We start from the raw sequence: 13,407 nt of genomic DNA on the forward strand, positions 1-13,407 counted from the left end.
CTATCCTCCAGTCTTCAGGTACCTCTCCTGTTCTCCAGGACCTTTCAAAGATGATAGAGAGCAGTTCGGCGATCACCTCTGCCAACTCCCTTAGCACACGTGGATGCATACCATCAGGACCCATGGATTTGTGTGCGCTGAGCCCACTCAGACGCTCCCGAACCACTCCCTTGTCAACAAGGGGGGAGATCTCCACTTCCCAGACTCTTTCTCCTCCCTCCAGGGTCAAGGAGTTCCAGGGGGGAGTCCTTGAAGAAAAGACTGAAGCAAAGAAAGCATTCAGTATCTCCACCTTCTAAGCATCTCCTGTTACCAGGACACCCCTGTCATTCAGCAAGGGACCCATATTATCCCTAGTCTTCCTTTTACTGTTTACATACTTAAAAAAACCCTTATTATTATCTTTTATCTCTTTTGCAAGCCTCATCTCTAGGTGGGCTTTAGCCTTCCTTGTCACATCCCTGCAGGCCCTGACAACACTTCTATATGCCTCCCAAGTGGACGGGCCCTTTTTCCACATTTCATAATCCTTCCTCTTCCTTTTGATCTTATCAATGAGCTCCCTGCTCATCCACGCAGGTTTCCTGCCCCCCTTCCTCGATTTCCTACTCTAAGGGATGCACCAATCCTGAGCTTGGAAAAAGTGCTGTAGCCCAGCTCTCACATGCACCCTTGCCTTCTAGCCCATGAGATACTCCCAAGCAGGTCCCGGAAGAGGTCATAGTTGGCTCTCTGAAAGTCCAGGGTTGCAATCCTACTTTTAGCTTTACTTCTTCCACCAAGTTCCATCTTGAACTCCACCATCTCATGGTCACTGCATCCCAAGCTGCCCCCAACCTTCACAGGAAGCTATGACTGTTTTTCTTAGGGAAGACTCAGCTGGAACCTTCCCCATGGGCATTCCCTAGTGTTTGGTTTATGGGGAAAGCAATCTCAAAACAGGCAGTCAGAGGGAAGCAGGGGAACATGAAAGCATGGGCAGTAACTCAAGCCATTACTAGGTGCAACAATCAGAAATGGTGTATGGTGTTTTCTCAAGCAAGAAGCCACAGAAATAATTTTGATAATCTTTTCTAACACAGGGCTTATAGGAGCTGTATGTTGCCCAGGGAAGGGGTGGCATCACCATCCCTTGGGATGTTTAAGGAAAGGTTGGACCTGGTGCTTAAGGACATGGTTTAGTGGGTGACATTGGTAGTACAATGATGGTTGTACCAGATGAACTTGAAGATCTTTTCCAACCTTAATGATTCTGTGATTCATCCATCATCCAAACAAATTAGACTACAACTACCTGCACCTCTCATGAAGGTGTACTTTGTACAAAATTTACAAATAACAGCTTTTGGTGCAGCAATCTTCCTCATTAGAGACAAAACAGATGTTAAAAATACTCTGGAGGAGACAGTTGAAAAAAAATAACAACTGCAAAAGAGCAGAAGATCACAAAGAAATGAAGAAACCAAACTGTCCCACATGACACCAGGCAACAGCAATTTTATGTACTGATGGTGATCAGGGAGAACACATACAGAAAAATAACAAAAAACATTGTTCTGACCAAAAAGTAGGATGAAAATGTAAGGGGCAAAGATAAAAGAAACTACTCCATAAAGCAGATGAGTAATAAAAAAAAAATAATAAAAAAAAAGCTGTCTGAACCACCTGAGGTGGTTTTAAGCTTATATGAATAAGACCAGTGAGACCAGATGAAGGAGGGAGTAACAGGGAGGACGGAGACAGAATTTTGTGGTGGTAGGGAAATATTTAGAAAAACTATTTTCTAAATGATAGATAACATTTAGAAAATGTTATCATTTGTGGACATATGTGCACCCATAGCATGGAACAAAAGAATAACTAAGGTATAGCATGGCAAGAGGGAGCTCCTTCTTACCTCTTCAGGATCTTTGTGATGTTCCACTTATTTTGGTGTAAAATTGTCATAGTAAATAAAAGTTACTAAGATCATTTTGTAAGTAACATGATTCAACATAGAAGCAGTAGCAAAGATACATATGTTGCCCCTCCTACGACTTTAAGACATAGTTCACTAGGGTTTCTGAGGCTGTATTTCTTCACTGGATGGTGGTCTAAAGAGAAACCTTATGACTAACTTGCTAAGCAGTAACTTCTGATTCAAATTGTGATCCAGGAAGTTACAGGAATTGCCACAGTGCACACTTTGTTATTTGACTTTCATATCCTTAAAGATTTTTGTTATATTTAAACATTCAGGAAACAATATTAACATTTTGCCTATGATCCTGAACAAAAACAAACAAATGAAAGAATCAATGTTCTTCATTCACTCCCTAGAATATCTTCTCAAGTTCTCCCTTCTGTTCTGCCATGTGGCAATCTCCCCAAATCCTTTTTTAGCCTGTGTCTTCACTGAAGCTACTCTGATCTACTATTGAACTTCAAGGCATTTGGAAGGAAAATGGCTTCACGTCTGCAAGAGCACTAGAATGCTATTCATTTTTCATATCTGAATGCAATCTCTGCTAGTTCCTATAATGATGCAGAAGTATCCCTTCTGCAGGGATCCACAGGCCAACCAAAGCAAATCTACCTAGATGAACAAAGGTTCCATGGAACAACAGTTGCTGAAGTGCTTTTGAAGCAGATAGCCTAAATTCTATTTTTTTCATTTAATCTTGAGCTAGAATTCACATATCCTTTGGCAAAACCATAGTAAATTTAATCCCTAAGCTGCTTTATTTGCATTCTAAATTAACTGAGCTTTGTACAAAAACTTTAATTTTTTTTTTCACAGAGTTTATGGCCACAGAAAATAATTCAACTATGTAATCAGAATATCTGTATACAACAATCCATTACATTTATGCAACTGCCCTGACAGTGAGCAGAGTAATGCACATTAGATTAACCAAGATGATCACCGGAGACCTAATGACTGAACAAAAGAGAAATCAAAGGGCCACTAATGCCCTTAACTAGCCCCTTCAGGGCTAGGGAAGTGACAAGGTGAGAATACATCCGATGTTCTATGAGGATTATTCACGTCTCAAAATGCAAGAGAAGATGGTACACACCCAAAGTTTCTGATAATTTGAATGGTGTGGTGGTGGAAGAAAGTGTCTTCCACTTCAAATCTGGCAATCTTTTCTTTCTTGCACATGGGAGTAACGCATACAGCCTACACATTTGTGAAACTATATTTTCTCTACTACCTACACTGACCATATGTTTTAGTGTTTTGTTTTAAGGCAAGGCCAATCTCTGATGCTCCCCCCAGAAGGTGAAAAGGTCCCAAGTCTACTCTTGGCCAACTCTGCATAGAGGAAATAAGAAGAGTTCCCTCCTAAGCCATGTGGGCATCAAGCCAGAAGCTCCGAAGCATGAGATTACAATTCCTTAGAATCACGGGATCATTAAGGTTGGAAAAGACCTTCAAGATCATCTGGTTCAGCTATCACCCTACTACCAATGTCACCCACCAAACCGCTGTCCCTAAGCACCAGGTCCAAATGCAGGCTGAAAGTGTTATGGGCATATGAAAGGCAGTACAACACTTTATTTCTCGGATGACAGTGAAATACTGGAAAAACAGAGATATTTTTTTAAAAAAAAACACAGAACTCCAAGACAAGAGACCACACCATGACCATCCAGGCCATTTATGCCTACTTCATACCCTTTCTTGTTGTCTGTATCTAATGCAATTTTAAGGACCTAGAATGGAGGGATAACCAAAATTTTGCCTGATAATTTGTTGTAACCTTTAATTTTACTTACAGTAAAGAACCTATCTATTTTATCTAAAAAAAACGAGGTAATCAATTGTGTAACACTGGTCATTTAATTTTAGTTTTCAGCTACTAGATCTGGCTATGTCTTTGCTAAGCTGCTCTCACCCTCTCCTTGTAGGCAATATTAATTATAAATGGATACATATATACTGCAGTTTTCATTTTGCACTTTGAAAAAGCTGAAAATAGTTGAGCTCCTTAAGCATTACGCTTTGTAGGTGGGATCATTTCTGTAGCTCTCCCTACAGTTTCTCTCAATACTTCCATATCCTTCTTAACACTCGGGTACCAGAAATAGGTAAAGCTCTCCAGAGAGACATTACTAACACTGTGTATAAAAGGAGAATCACTTTCATTACTTTCTTAGTATTTACTTTTTGATGCACACAAAGATAGCATTAAAACAGGAATGACAGCATAGGATTCCTCTCTTTTCATCACTTAAGGCACAGCTATTTTGAAAGTTGATTATTTAGGTAAAAAGATTGCACTGATATTATGTCTTGTGAAAAAAAAAAAAAAATCTGTACCGAGATGGACTTCAATTCATCTGTAGGGTTGCTTAATTTGACAAGAAAATGACCAATGAAGTATGTGACACCAAGAAGGATGCAAAGTAACAAAACCCAGGCTTTGTAGTTGCTTTTTGTGAGATAACAAGAGAAAACACCACAAATCTGAAAACGGAGCGACTACTTAAAAATACATATCTAAAACAACATGTACAACGAATACATCAATACTTCAAGTCTAAAGGGACTGGATGCAACTATTGAACATAGAGCAGCTTGCACCCTACAGGAAAAAAAAAAAAAAAAAAGAAACAAAACAACAAAAACAAAACCATACCAAACAACAACAAAAACATATAGCAGAAAAGTGAAAGAGATAAATACACACATGGTTCAGTATTTTACTGACATATGTACTTGTCTTTAGACATTTCACATCTACCTGTTTTAGAAATAAATTCCTAAACATGCCAAGAGATTATGACTTGTCTAAGAAAGAACCAGTGGTAAAATCTGAATGTTGACTGCTTGAGTGCGCTCTACAACCCTATACTCTGAGTTTCAGCTTACCACTCAGCTTTGTTTATAAACCAAAATGTAGTGTATTTGATTCTTGGCAACCCCTGCTACACAGATTTTATGATACTGAAGACAGTTGGACCTGAAGATCAAAGTTTTCCATTGTATTCATTTATTACTTTCTTTCTTTTAGGGTAAAACTTTCTTGTTTTCAGTTGGAATAAGACTTAGGGGGAAAGTCCACAGAAAGCTTTAATGCACTTTTGAGAGCTCTAAGCATAGAAAAACAGAGAGATACAATTGTAGTATATTGTGTTATATATAAAAATATAACACAATTTTTGTTTAAAATAAATTCTAATAAAACAGACCTCTCTTTGATCATACAAAGTTTGTCTTACTTGGATAATTCTGAGAGCTTCCATTTAAAAAAAATAATCATGAATTCACATGCAATTCAGTCTAGACTTTCATAATCTGCATGAAATGCCTACCAAACATATAGCTTTATGGAGGCACAGAAAAAAAAAAAAAAAAAAAGAATTTTTCCCTTTTAACCTCATCCCTCCTGCCAGCTTATCTTTGGGAAATGTCCACTTGCTCCTTGGAGCCATTCCAGGAAGGGTGTGCATGGCCAGGAGTCCTGTGCTGACTGTCACTCAGCCCTGTTGACAGAGCCTTCTGACCATGCAGCATTGCTCTGCTGCTCTTGGTTTTATTTCTGCTCCTTATGCCTGCCCCATGTAAATACTTGGGCCTCCAGATTTATGCCCTCTTTAGTAATGAAAATCTTCAGCTCAGGATGGGTCTTTGCCTCCATGGGTCCCCTACGGGAACAAGGGCCAGCAACAGATGGCACCCCAGGGAGCATCTGAGAAACATCCTTAGTGGCAGAAGATTTCAGTTTTAAGCCCTTCAAACTCTTTCTTAAATGGAGAATACCTTTTCACCAAGCATTTTCTGGATCAGGAAAGGGGAAAACACAAAATGCAAAGCTCTAACTCAGCCTCTGCGTATGCTCAAGAAAGGGATGGAAGTTCCTCTAGGAGCTTCCCAAGTGATACCTCTAGACTCAAATTTTTCTGGAGCTGATTTTAGCCGAGACTACCTACTCTGAATATGGATTTTAATGGCTCACCTTTCAAATAATCACCAATCCTATACTGATGCTAATTACTTATACTATACTAATCTATAGCATATATTCTACTGTATGCTATCTTAATACTATATGCCCAAATCTTACAAGGTCTGTTTGGCCTAAATAGTTTCTTGACCACTATCAACGTACTTTTGTTGGAGTACAATCGCCTTTTTAATTCCTTTTGACATTTCCTAAGACTATTTTTACTTTCTTGAGTAGTATCTATGTTACCTTGAAAGATACTTCTTTTAAACTATAAGAGCCGCTTGTTGCACTGCTTCACTTTGCTGCAATTCCCAGTTCTAAAGGTTGCTGTCAGAGTTCTACTTTCTGGTACTCAGACAATGAATTTTATTATACTGCAGTCAGTACAAGTGGCTCAATTATTGCTAGCTTTTGAGTTAGTTCTTGCACATTACTCAACACTAAGTCAAGAATATCTTTCTGTGTACTCTAGTACTGGCTGTTCCAAGAGGCAGAAATTGCTTCTTTGAACTTACTCGTATTGTGCTATCTGACCAGTTTATTCACAGGTAATTTAAGTCCCCATTATCATTTGGTTAGACTTTCCCACTTCTTTGATCTCTGTCAACATTATGCACTCAACATCCTTTTGTTGATCCAGGAGCTGGTAGTATATAAAACTACTAATATATTTACTTTCTTACGGGTTGGGAGTGTAACCCTCTACAAGCATTTAAGTAGGTGATTATAATTCCCCAGCAGCGCTATGCATTGCAACACTGGAAACACTCAATTTCTGGGATGATCTTGTTGAATTCACCATGCCAGTATGTAACTTCAAGGTAACTGCAATGGTTAATTGTCACTGCTGTTCAAAATGCACCATGCTTCTTTTCTGACTTCATCTATAAATGATAATCAGCTTTTTGATCGTGTACAACACCTAAAAAGCTTATGATTTAAGATCTTCTAATTCTCACTTGTTCTACCCTAACTAGAAGACTGACTTTAAAAACATTGTTTTTTAATAATTTATTTCTTTGGAGAGAGAGGAAAATAGGATAATCCTTGTTCTCAGCACTTAGGGAGTTTGTCCTGTGCTGTCAAGATTTTTTCTGCAGTCATAAACTAAAACAATGTGCTCAGTGGGTAAATGAAAGTTGACTTTCTCATGCAATCACCTAATTATGTAACTGCTAAGACTATACGGAAATGAAACAAAGTATTGTGAGACTTGTGATAAAGTAAGACTTCTACTACCTCATTTTTTTTCCTGCATGTAGGCATGTAAAACGATTGACCGTCGGTTTGCCTTCTCTGTACTAAAGACAGTAGTTAGAGTTTAGGTATCTCTTTTCAAATGTTATTGTTTGGGACTTTTTCAAACTTTTAATATTATTTCCAAAAATACTAGCACCAGAACTAAAGAGAAAACTCCATTAATGGATCCTAGCCACACTAGCCACTACTAGCAGTACCATCCTTTCCCTTGTATACAAGACTGAGGTTATATATACTCAAATTTAATAAAAAAAAAAAAATGCTAGTGCTGTTTTATTTATGTATGCTTGTATACCCACTTTTCTATAAAGCCTTTAATTAAGCGATGTGCTATTTCTCAAATAAAATTTTTTTCTTCCACAGGATTAGATTCATATGTGAACTCTGTTGTGACTCGAATTGGACTCCAAATCTTATATCTCCTTTTGTCAAGTTTCTAAAAATCTCTCTCCTTTTCTTTCCATGCATTTCCTTATTTTCCTGTATATCTTCAGATTAACATCATGAACTCTCTCCAGTACCAAATAGAAACTGAGGCATTAGGTAAGAAGGAAAACAAGATTTATTCATCAAAAATAAACTAACAGAACAGCAAAATATCAAAAGCAGAGGTTGTAGAAATTGCATTAGCAATCATATTGAAGGGAGCTGATCTGGCGAACAGCTACAGGAGTTGTGATTTGGAGGGCATGCTGAATCATTAGCTGCTGCTGGATTTCCATTTACCAGTAAGATCCAAATACATTCTTTACAGCCTACTTGTCTGAAAGGCTTGGTTCTTCCATTTTTAATACAGGGACTTTTTCTGACTTCCCCAGGAATTTTTTTCAGAAGTGCAGACTATCGCATGCAGTGAGCTCAACAGAGGTCTAAACCTCCAGCCATCTGGAAACTGCCAGCTAGTACACATGCTACTTCTCGCTTGTTAAGCAATAGTTAATGCTTAGAGCATGTAATATCTGAGCAAGCTTGTGCTCTGACCAGGCTTGAAGACGATTTCTGTAAGAAGTCTAAGGTGTTGGTTTTTTGACCTATAAAGTCTGAAGTGGCGCTGCCTACTTGAGAAATTCCTCTCCCTTTGCATCATCCGGCAGCAGCCCTGAGCCTCTGCAGTGCCAGAGGCAGTGCTGTTGGGTCCCTGCAGTGTTCCGACAGGCAAAAGGCAAAAATAAAAACCCAGACATTTCCCAGAGAACTGGCGATGAGGCAAAAGGGGGTGAGTGGGAATTTGGCATTTGGGTTACTTGGGAGGTAAGAAAGATAGTTTTAAAGTCACTAAAGAATGCAGCACTATGGTCAAGGTTAGTTTCTGTACATGATCCTGGAGAACAAGTCAGGAGGAAGAGAGAAGAAGAAAATATTATGGTATACATGTAAGTATGGTTGGTGAGACTCAATCACTGATATGCTGGATGTTCTATATAATTAGGAATGTATTTCCAAAATTATACTTACCAAAACAACATAAGAAACCTAGAAGTTAACTAGAACTTTACTTGAACATAGACCTAATCCTGTAGCACTTACCCTTAAGCAACCTCATTATCCTGCTGACCTAAGAGAGCATTATCTTGAAAGCAGGACTGGACCACGCATTCACCTTTCCCAAGCTAAACTCTTCAGTTTGTGTTCTCATGTGATGTGTATGAAGACTGGCTGCACCCTACTGACTCCGACACAGCCAAGAAGGCCAATCCAAAACCAACGTAAAACTAGACTTCTTAGTTCATTAATTGTAAAGATGCCTAAATTACATATAAAGAAGCAATTATGAAGGTAGGTGTGAACAGGCTGAAGTTTATTTACCTAAAGAGTTCCAATGACATCAAAGTTAAGCACATGGCCTGTAACGTTTTTGCAAGACTGGGATGTTGGCAACCACATGTAAAATGAGATTTTCCAATAGAGCATAATTCAGATGTATTTAACACCTGACTGTTTAAATGCAAACTAAAAATAGTTCTTCCTACTAATTTCTTACTCATTTTCTACCTTAGCAGTTATGGCTCCATTTCCCATTTGGTCTCAAGTTTTGACTTTCCAAAGTCAAGAACCCACTGAAGGCTCAGGACCCAAATACTGACATGACATTTAATATCACAAGTTTCATTATGCAGTGGCATAATTAGAAACTATGCTGTAGGATACACAGGGTGCTGGATGAGGTGGACTCGAGCTTTCCTCGAGCTTTCCTGTGCCTAGCACCATGCAAACATCCTGCTGCAGCAGGCAGTTTGACCCCCCCCTAGTCCCAACATCACGCACTAATCCTGAAACCAGATCCGGATGTGCAAACCCTTCAAAACAGCACCGGAATTCAGCGAGATACAGAATAGGAACAATCACCTGTGCAAATCTAGCTGCAGGACCATGGCCTAAAATCATATACAATGCAGGTCTGTGTCTGTTTACACAAACCAAGAAGATTCGATTAGTGTTTCTGTAACCCTCTCCATTTTGAGGATAATTTTTAAAGAATGAAGTTATGTAAACCCTACACTATCCATGGCTTAGTATTCAAAATGCCTTATTTGTTTGCACTGCAGGGTGGGCTTCAATGACTGCACATGACACAAAAAATCATGGTTTGAATCACTGCATTCAGTTAAAAACATTCAAACATCATACAGAAGAGGTTATCACCTTTTCATTTCAAAAAGGTCCATACTCTATACTTTGTGCTCAGTTGCAACACCACTGTAGTTTTTGTAAGGAATAAATATTGACTTTCCTGGACATTGCCTCACGACAGAACAGGACCTTGAGTACATTTGACTAAGATATTTTTTACCCTGGTAATATAACTTTATAACATAGCTTTCATTCCAGTTATCCGATTAGTTTAAAAGGCTTTGCAAACAGGATCTATAAACGTCACAAATTATCTATTTTAATTTTCAGCCATGTGACTCTATTTTAAAGCTGGCTCAACCACATTTCTTTTCTTTTAAGACTACAAAAAACTTTTGATTTTAACTTAAATTTACAGGTTACAGCCTTAATTAAGATTCAGGTTGCAACATACCACATTTGCAAAGTCAAGCCTGAAAATAGCCATGCAAAAATTAGGTTCAATATTAACATGGGTGATTTTGTCGTTCTTGGTTTTCAAGAATAAAGCACCTGATGAGCAAATTGCCAACAGAAAAGAGAGTACACAAAGTCTCAGAAACTGATCTCAAAGCATATTGTAAACAGGAGATCAGCCTGTTCACTGAACAGCACAGCCCTCAGTAGCATCTGTGTCTCACAGTGAGATGTTCGGATGCTCTCCTTTCTTAGAAAAGGTCAGAAGTCAACATGAATTTCACTTACAAACATACATGGTGGTGGCACTGTACAGGAATCACTGGATGGGTAAAATGCAGCTTCCAGTTACAGGTGGTACTACAGGCAAGACCACAGCTGGAAGGGTCAGTAATTCTGAGGGACAACACCTGTACGTGTGTTTTAGCTGTAACAGAATCCTAGCTATTAGCAGAAGTGTACACAGGTTTCAGAAAGAAAAATAATCATGTTTTCTGTTAGATGTTTAGTGTCCCAGCATGTGACTCAACACAGTCAGCTTTATACCATCTATTAAGATATGCAATAATCTTCCTGGGATTGATTGACCATATCCAAAATTAACATTAATACCAGCACAACTACAGATGGTAGCAGAATGAAGAGGCAACCACTTACATAAGCACTTCTGCCTCAAAACACTGTGCAGGGTTGAAGAGCAGCAGCACAAAGAAACAAAACAGGTGGACAGCTCACATGAAAAATACCTTGTTGCTCAGGTTATAAACATGTAGTCGGGAAATAAAGCCAAATGCTTCATGCTGGAAGCTGGAGCAGCAAGAAGAAAAAAGGTGGCAAAGATAGAAAGAGTGGGATCGTGAGATTGGCAGGGCTGGATAAAACAGAGGTGCTCTTACCTGAAGCAGTTTTCCTTCGGCTGGAGTAACCTCAGCAACGTTTGCGAACTCTCCCTCCAGTATGATCGGCTCCACTTTCAGGGGGATCACCCTAATGATCGCCTTCTGTGCCGCTGACCTCTCAGACTCGACTGCCGCTGCCAGCGCCAGCCCTGTATGGCCAAGTCCTACCTGCAGGGTAGCCATGAGCAGCCAAGGCCAGAGGACAGCCAGCTGCAGCTGGGGGCCACCACTCATGCTACCAGCTGCAGCAGCTCGCTCCGGCCACACATACCGCTCCAAACGCGTCCTCGCCCTGCCAGCAGCTTCTAATAGCGGGTGCAGGGCGTGCAGTGCTGGCTCCTGGGGCACAAGAAAATGGGGAGAGAGGGGCTCAGGTACCGGCCACTGCTAGCACTGCTCACTGTGTGGCCCTCCTGCTTCTCGCCATCATTGCTTCCCTTCCTTGGTGCCACGTGTTCAGAGGCTGCTCGGAGCTGAAAAGCATACTTTAAACCAGGAAAAAACAAACAAACAAACAAACAAAAAAAAACAACCACTGAAGTTATGAGTCCCTCCTCTAGAAGACAGATCCAGAAAGATCAGTGAAAGAGAATGAGCAGGTCGCAAGGACGGGTTCAGTTCAGACACAGAGGAATCTCCCGCAGCATTAAGAACTCGTCAGGTCCTCAGAGAGGAGGCACACACAGGGAGGTTCCTCCATGGACGCAACGTCCTGGTGTCTCCTTCCCAAGAGTAAGGAAGATTGCCAGGTTCAAAACATCCATCTCACATATGCTTGAGAGACACATCTTCTTGCCAGCAAGGCATCTCTTCCACAATATATGCTCATGCTCTTAAAGCTGAATGTTGTCTACAGTTACTGGTATCCTTCTTAAAAATTATGCAGGAGGTATTTCTTGCATATTTGGTAAAAACAAAAAAGTTTGTTACTATATTGTTCCCTTCCAAATCAAATCAATCCCTTCCATCCTTCCTGTGCCAGAAATGCTTCATTCAGGCTTACAGATCAGTTCTAGTTTTCTCCTAACAATCCAGGCTTGGTCTGACTTTTGGTGCAATTCCCAAGGATAATTATTGAAGTACGAAGCTTCTCTTCATAGTTTCAAGTTCCCAGGAGATTTTAAGAAGGCCCCAAAACATGCTAAAAATTTAGACACAAAGCAAAGCAGGTATCAAGCAAAAAGTTACCACATATCTTGTTTCCTTCACACTATGGGTTCCGGTATGATCACTTCCAAGAAGATCCCAACTAAAGGCCCCACAAAATAAAAAAAAACATAAAATTCCATGGTCTTCCCCAAAGTCACATGAAACGTATCGAGGAGTCTTCATAACTAGGAGAGTTTACACAAGGGTTATGTGCAACTAAAAAGTTAGAGTGATCACTCTGCTGTGAAGAGAAGTGATTAAAAAAAAAAATCTGCAAACCTGTTAGGCAGCACGCCTGCTGCAACCCGCAGGGGCTGGGACAGATGGAAATGCTTCTACAAATCCCAGAAAAAGTTACTTCCAGTAGCTTAAGGAAACCATGTGCGTCTGACGACGTTTGGTTCGGGTCTTCTTGCTCCTTTTTAGAAACGCAATCTGTTCTTAAAAATAAGGAACATTCGAAAAAGAAGTCACGAAAGACAAGCCGTCTCACGCACATGCAGCAGGCAGGTAGGTGCGAGTGGCGCTCCACAGCCCGACGGAGAATCCAGCGAGATCAAAGGGAGAAAATTACCGCAGACAGAAAGCTCCCGGGGCAGGCATGGCTGCAAGTGAAGTGTCCGCATGCAACCCGCAGCCTCGGGAAAGAAGCCGGCCCCCTGTCGGGAGCACTCCCGCGGAGTACCCGGGGCTCCCTCGCTGCGCAGCCCGTGCGGGCACCGGCTCTAGGCGCGGCGCAGGGCGGCAGCCGAGGCACGGGCAGCGCGGCCGCGGCGAGCCCCGCGGGGCTGCTCGACCATGGCCGGGGGCGGCCGGATCCCGCGGCGGGCGCGGAGCCGCCTTCCTGCCGCAGCAGCGCCCGTGGGCGAGCGCCGGGCGCGGGAGGGCTGCGAGGCGGCCGCGGCTCCCGGCTCGCGGCTCCTACCTGCTGGCACAAAGTGAGGGTGGAGCAGCGCCGAGCGCCCGCCCCGGCCCCGGCCCCGGCCCCGGCCCCGCTCCCGGGCGCCCCCTCCCGCCCCGCCGGCCCGGCCCCGCCGGGCTCCCCGCGTTTCCCCCGGCCTTCCCCACGCTGCCGCCCATCGAGAGGCAGCAGTAGCCCTTTTCTGGCTGCTGCTTGCTGCGAGGCTTCAGGTCAG

At 41.5% G+C, this 13,407-nt stretch overlaps 1 protein-coding gene across 1 annotated transcript in view; it reads right to left on the reverse strand.

Annotated features, from left to right (window-relative positions):
* Nucleotides 1-13,176, reverse strand: part of RNF43 (ring finger protein 43) — a 66,221-nt gene extending 53,045 nt beyond the window's left edge. The window contains exon 1 of the mRNA XM_082776032.1: nt 11,120-13,176. Coding sequence (XP_082632158.1) covers nt 11,120-11,356 — 237 coding nt within the window. The 5' untranslated portion in view covers nt 11,357-13,176. The remainder of the gene's footprint in view (nt 1-11,119) is intronic.
* Between the last annotated feature and the right edge of the window lie 231 nt (nt 13,177-13,407).

Source organism: Aythya marila, assembly GCF_965140915.1.
Source record: "Aythya marila genome assembly, chromosome: 20".
NCBI classification, from domain to species: domain Eukaryota; kingdom Metazoa; phylum Chordata; class Aves; order Anseriformes; family Anatidae; genus Aythya; species Aythya marila.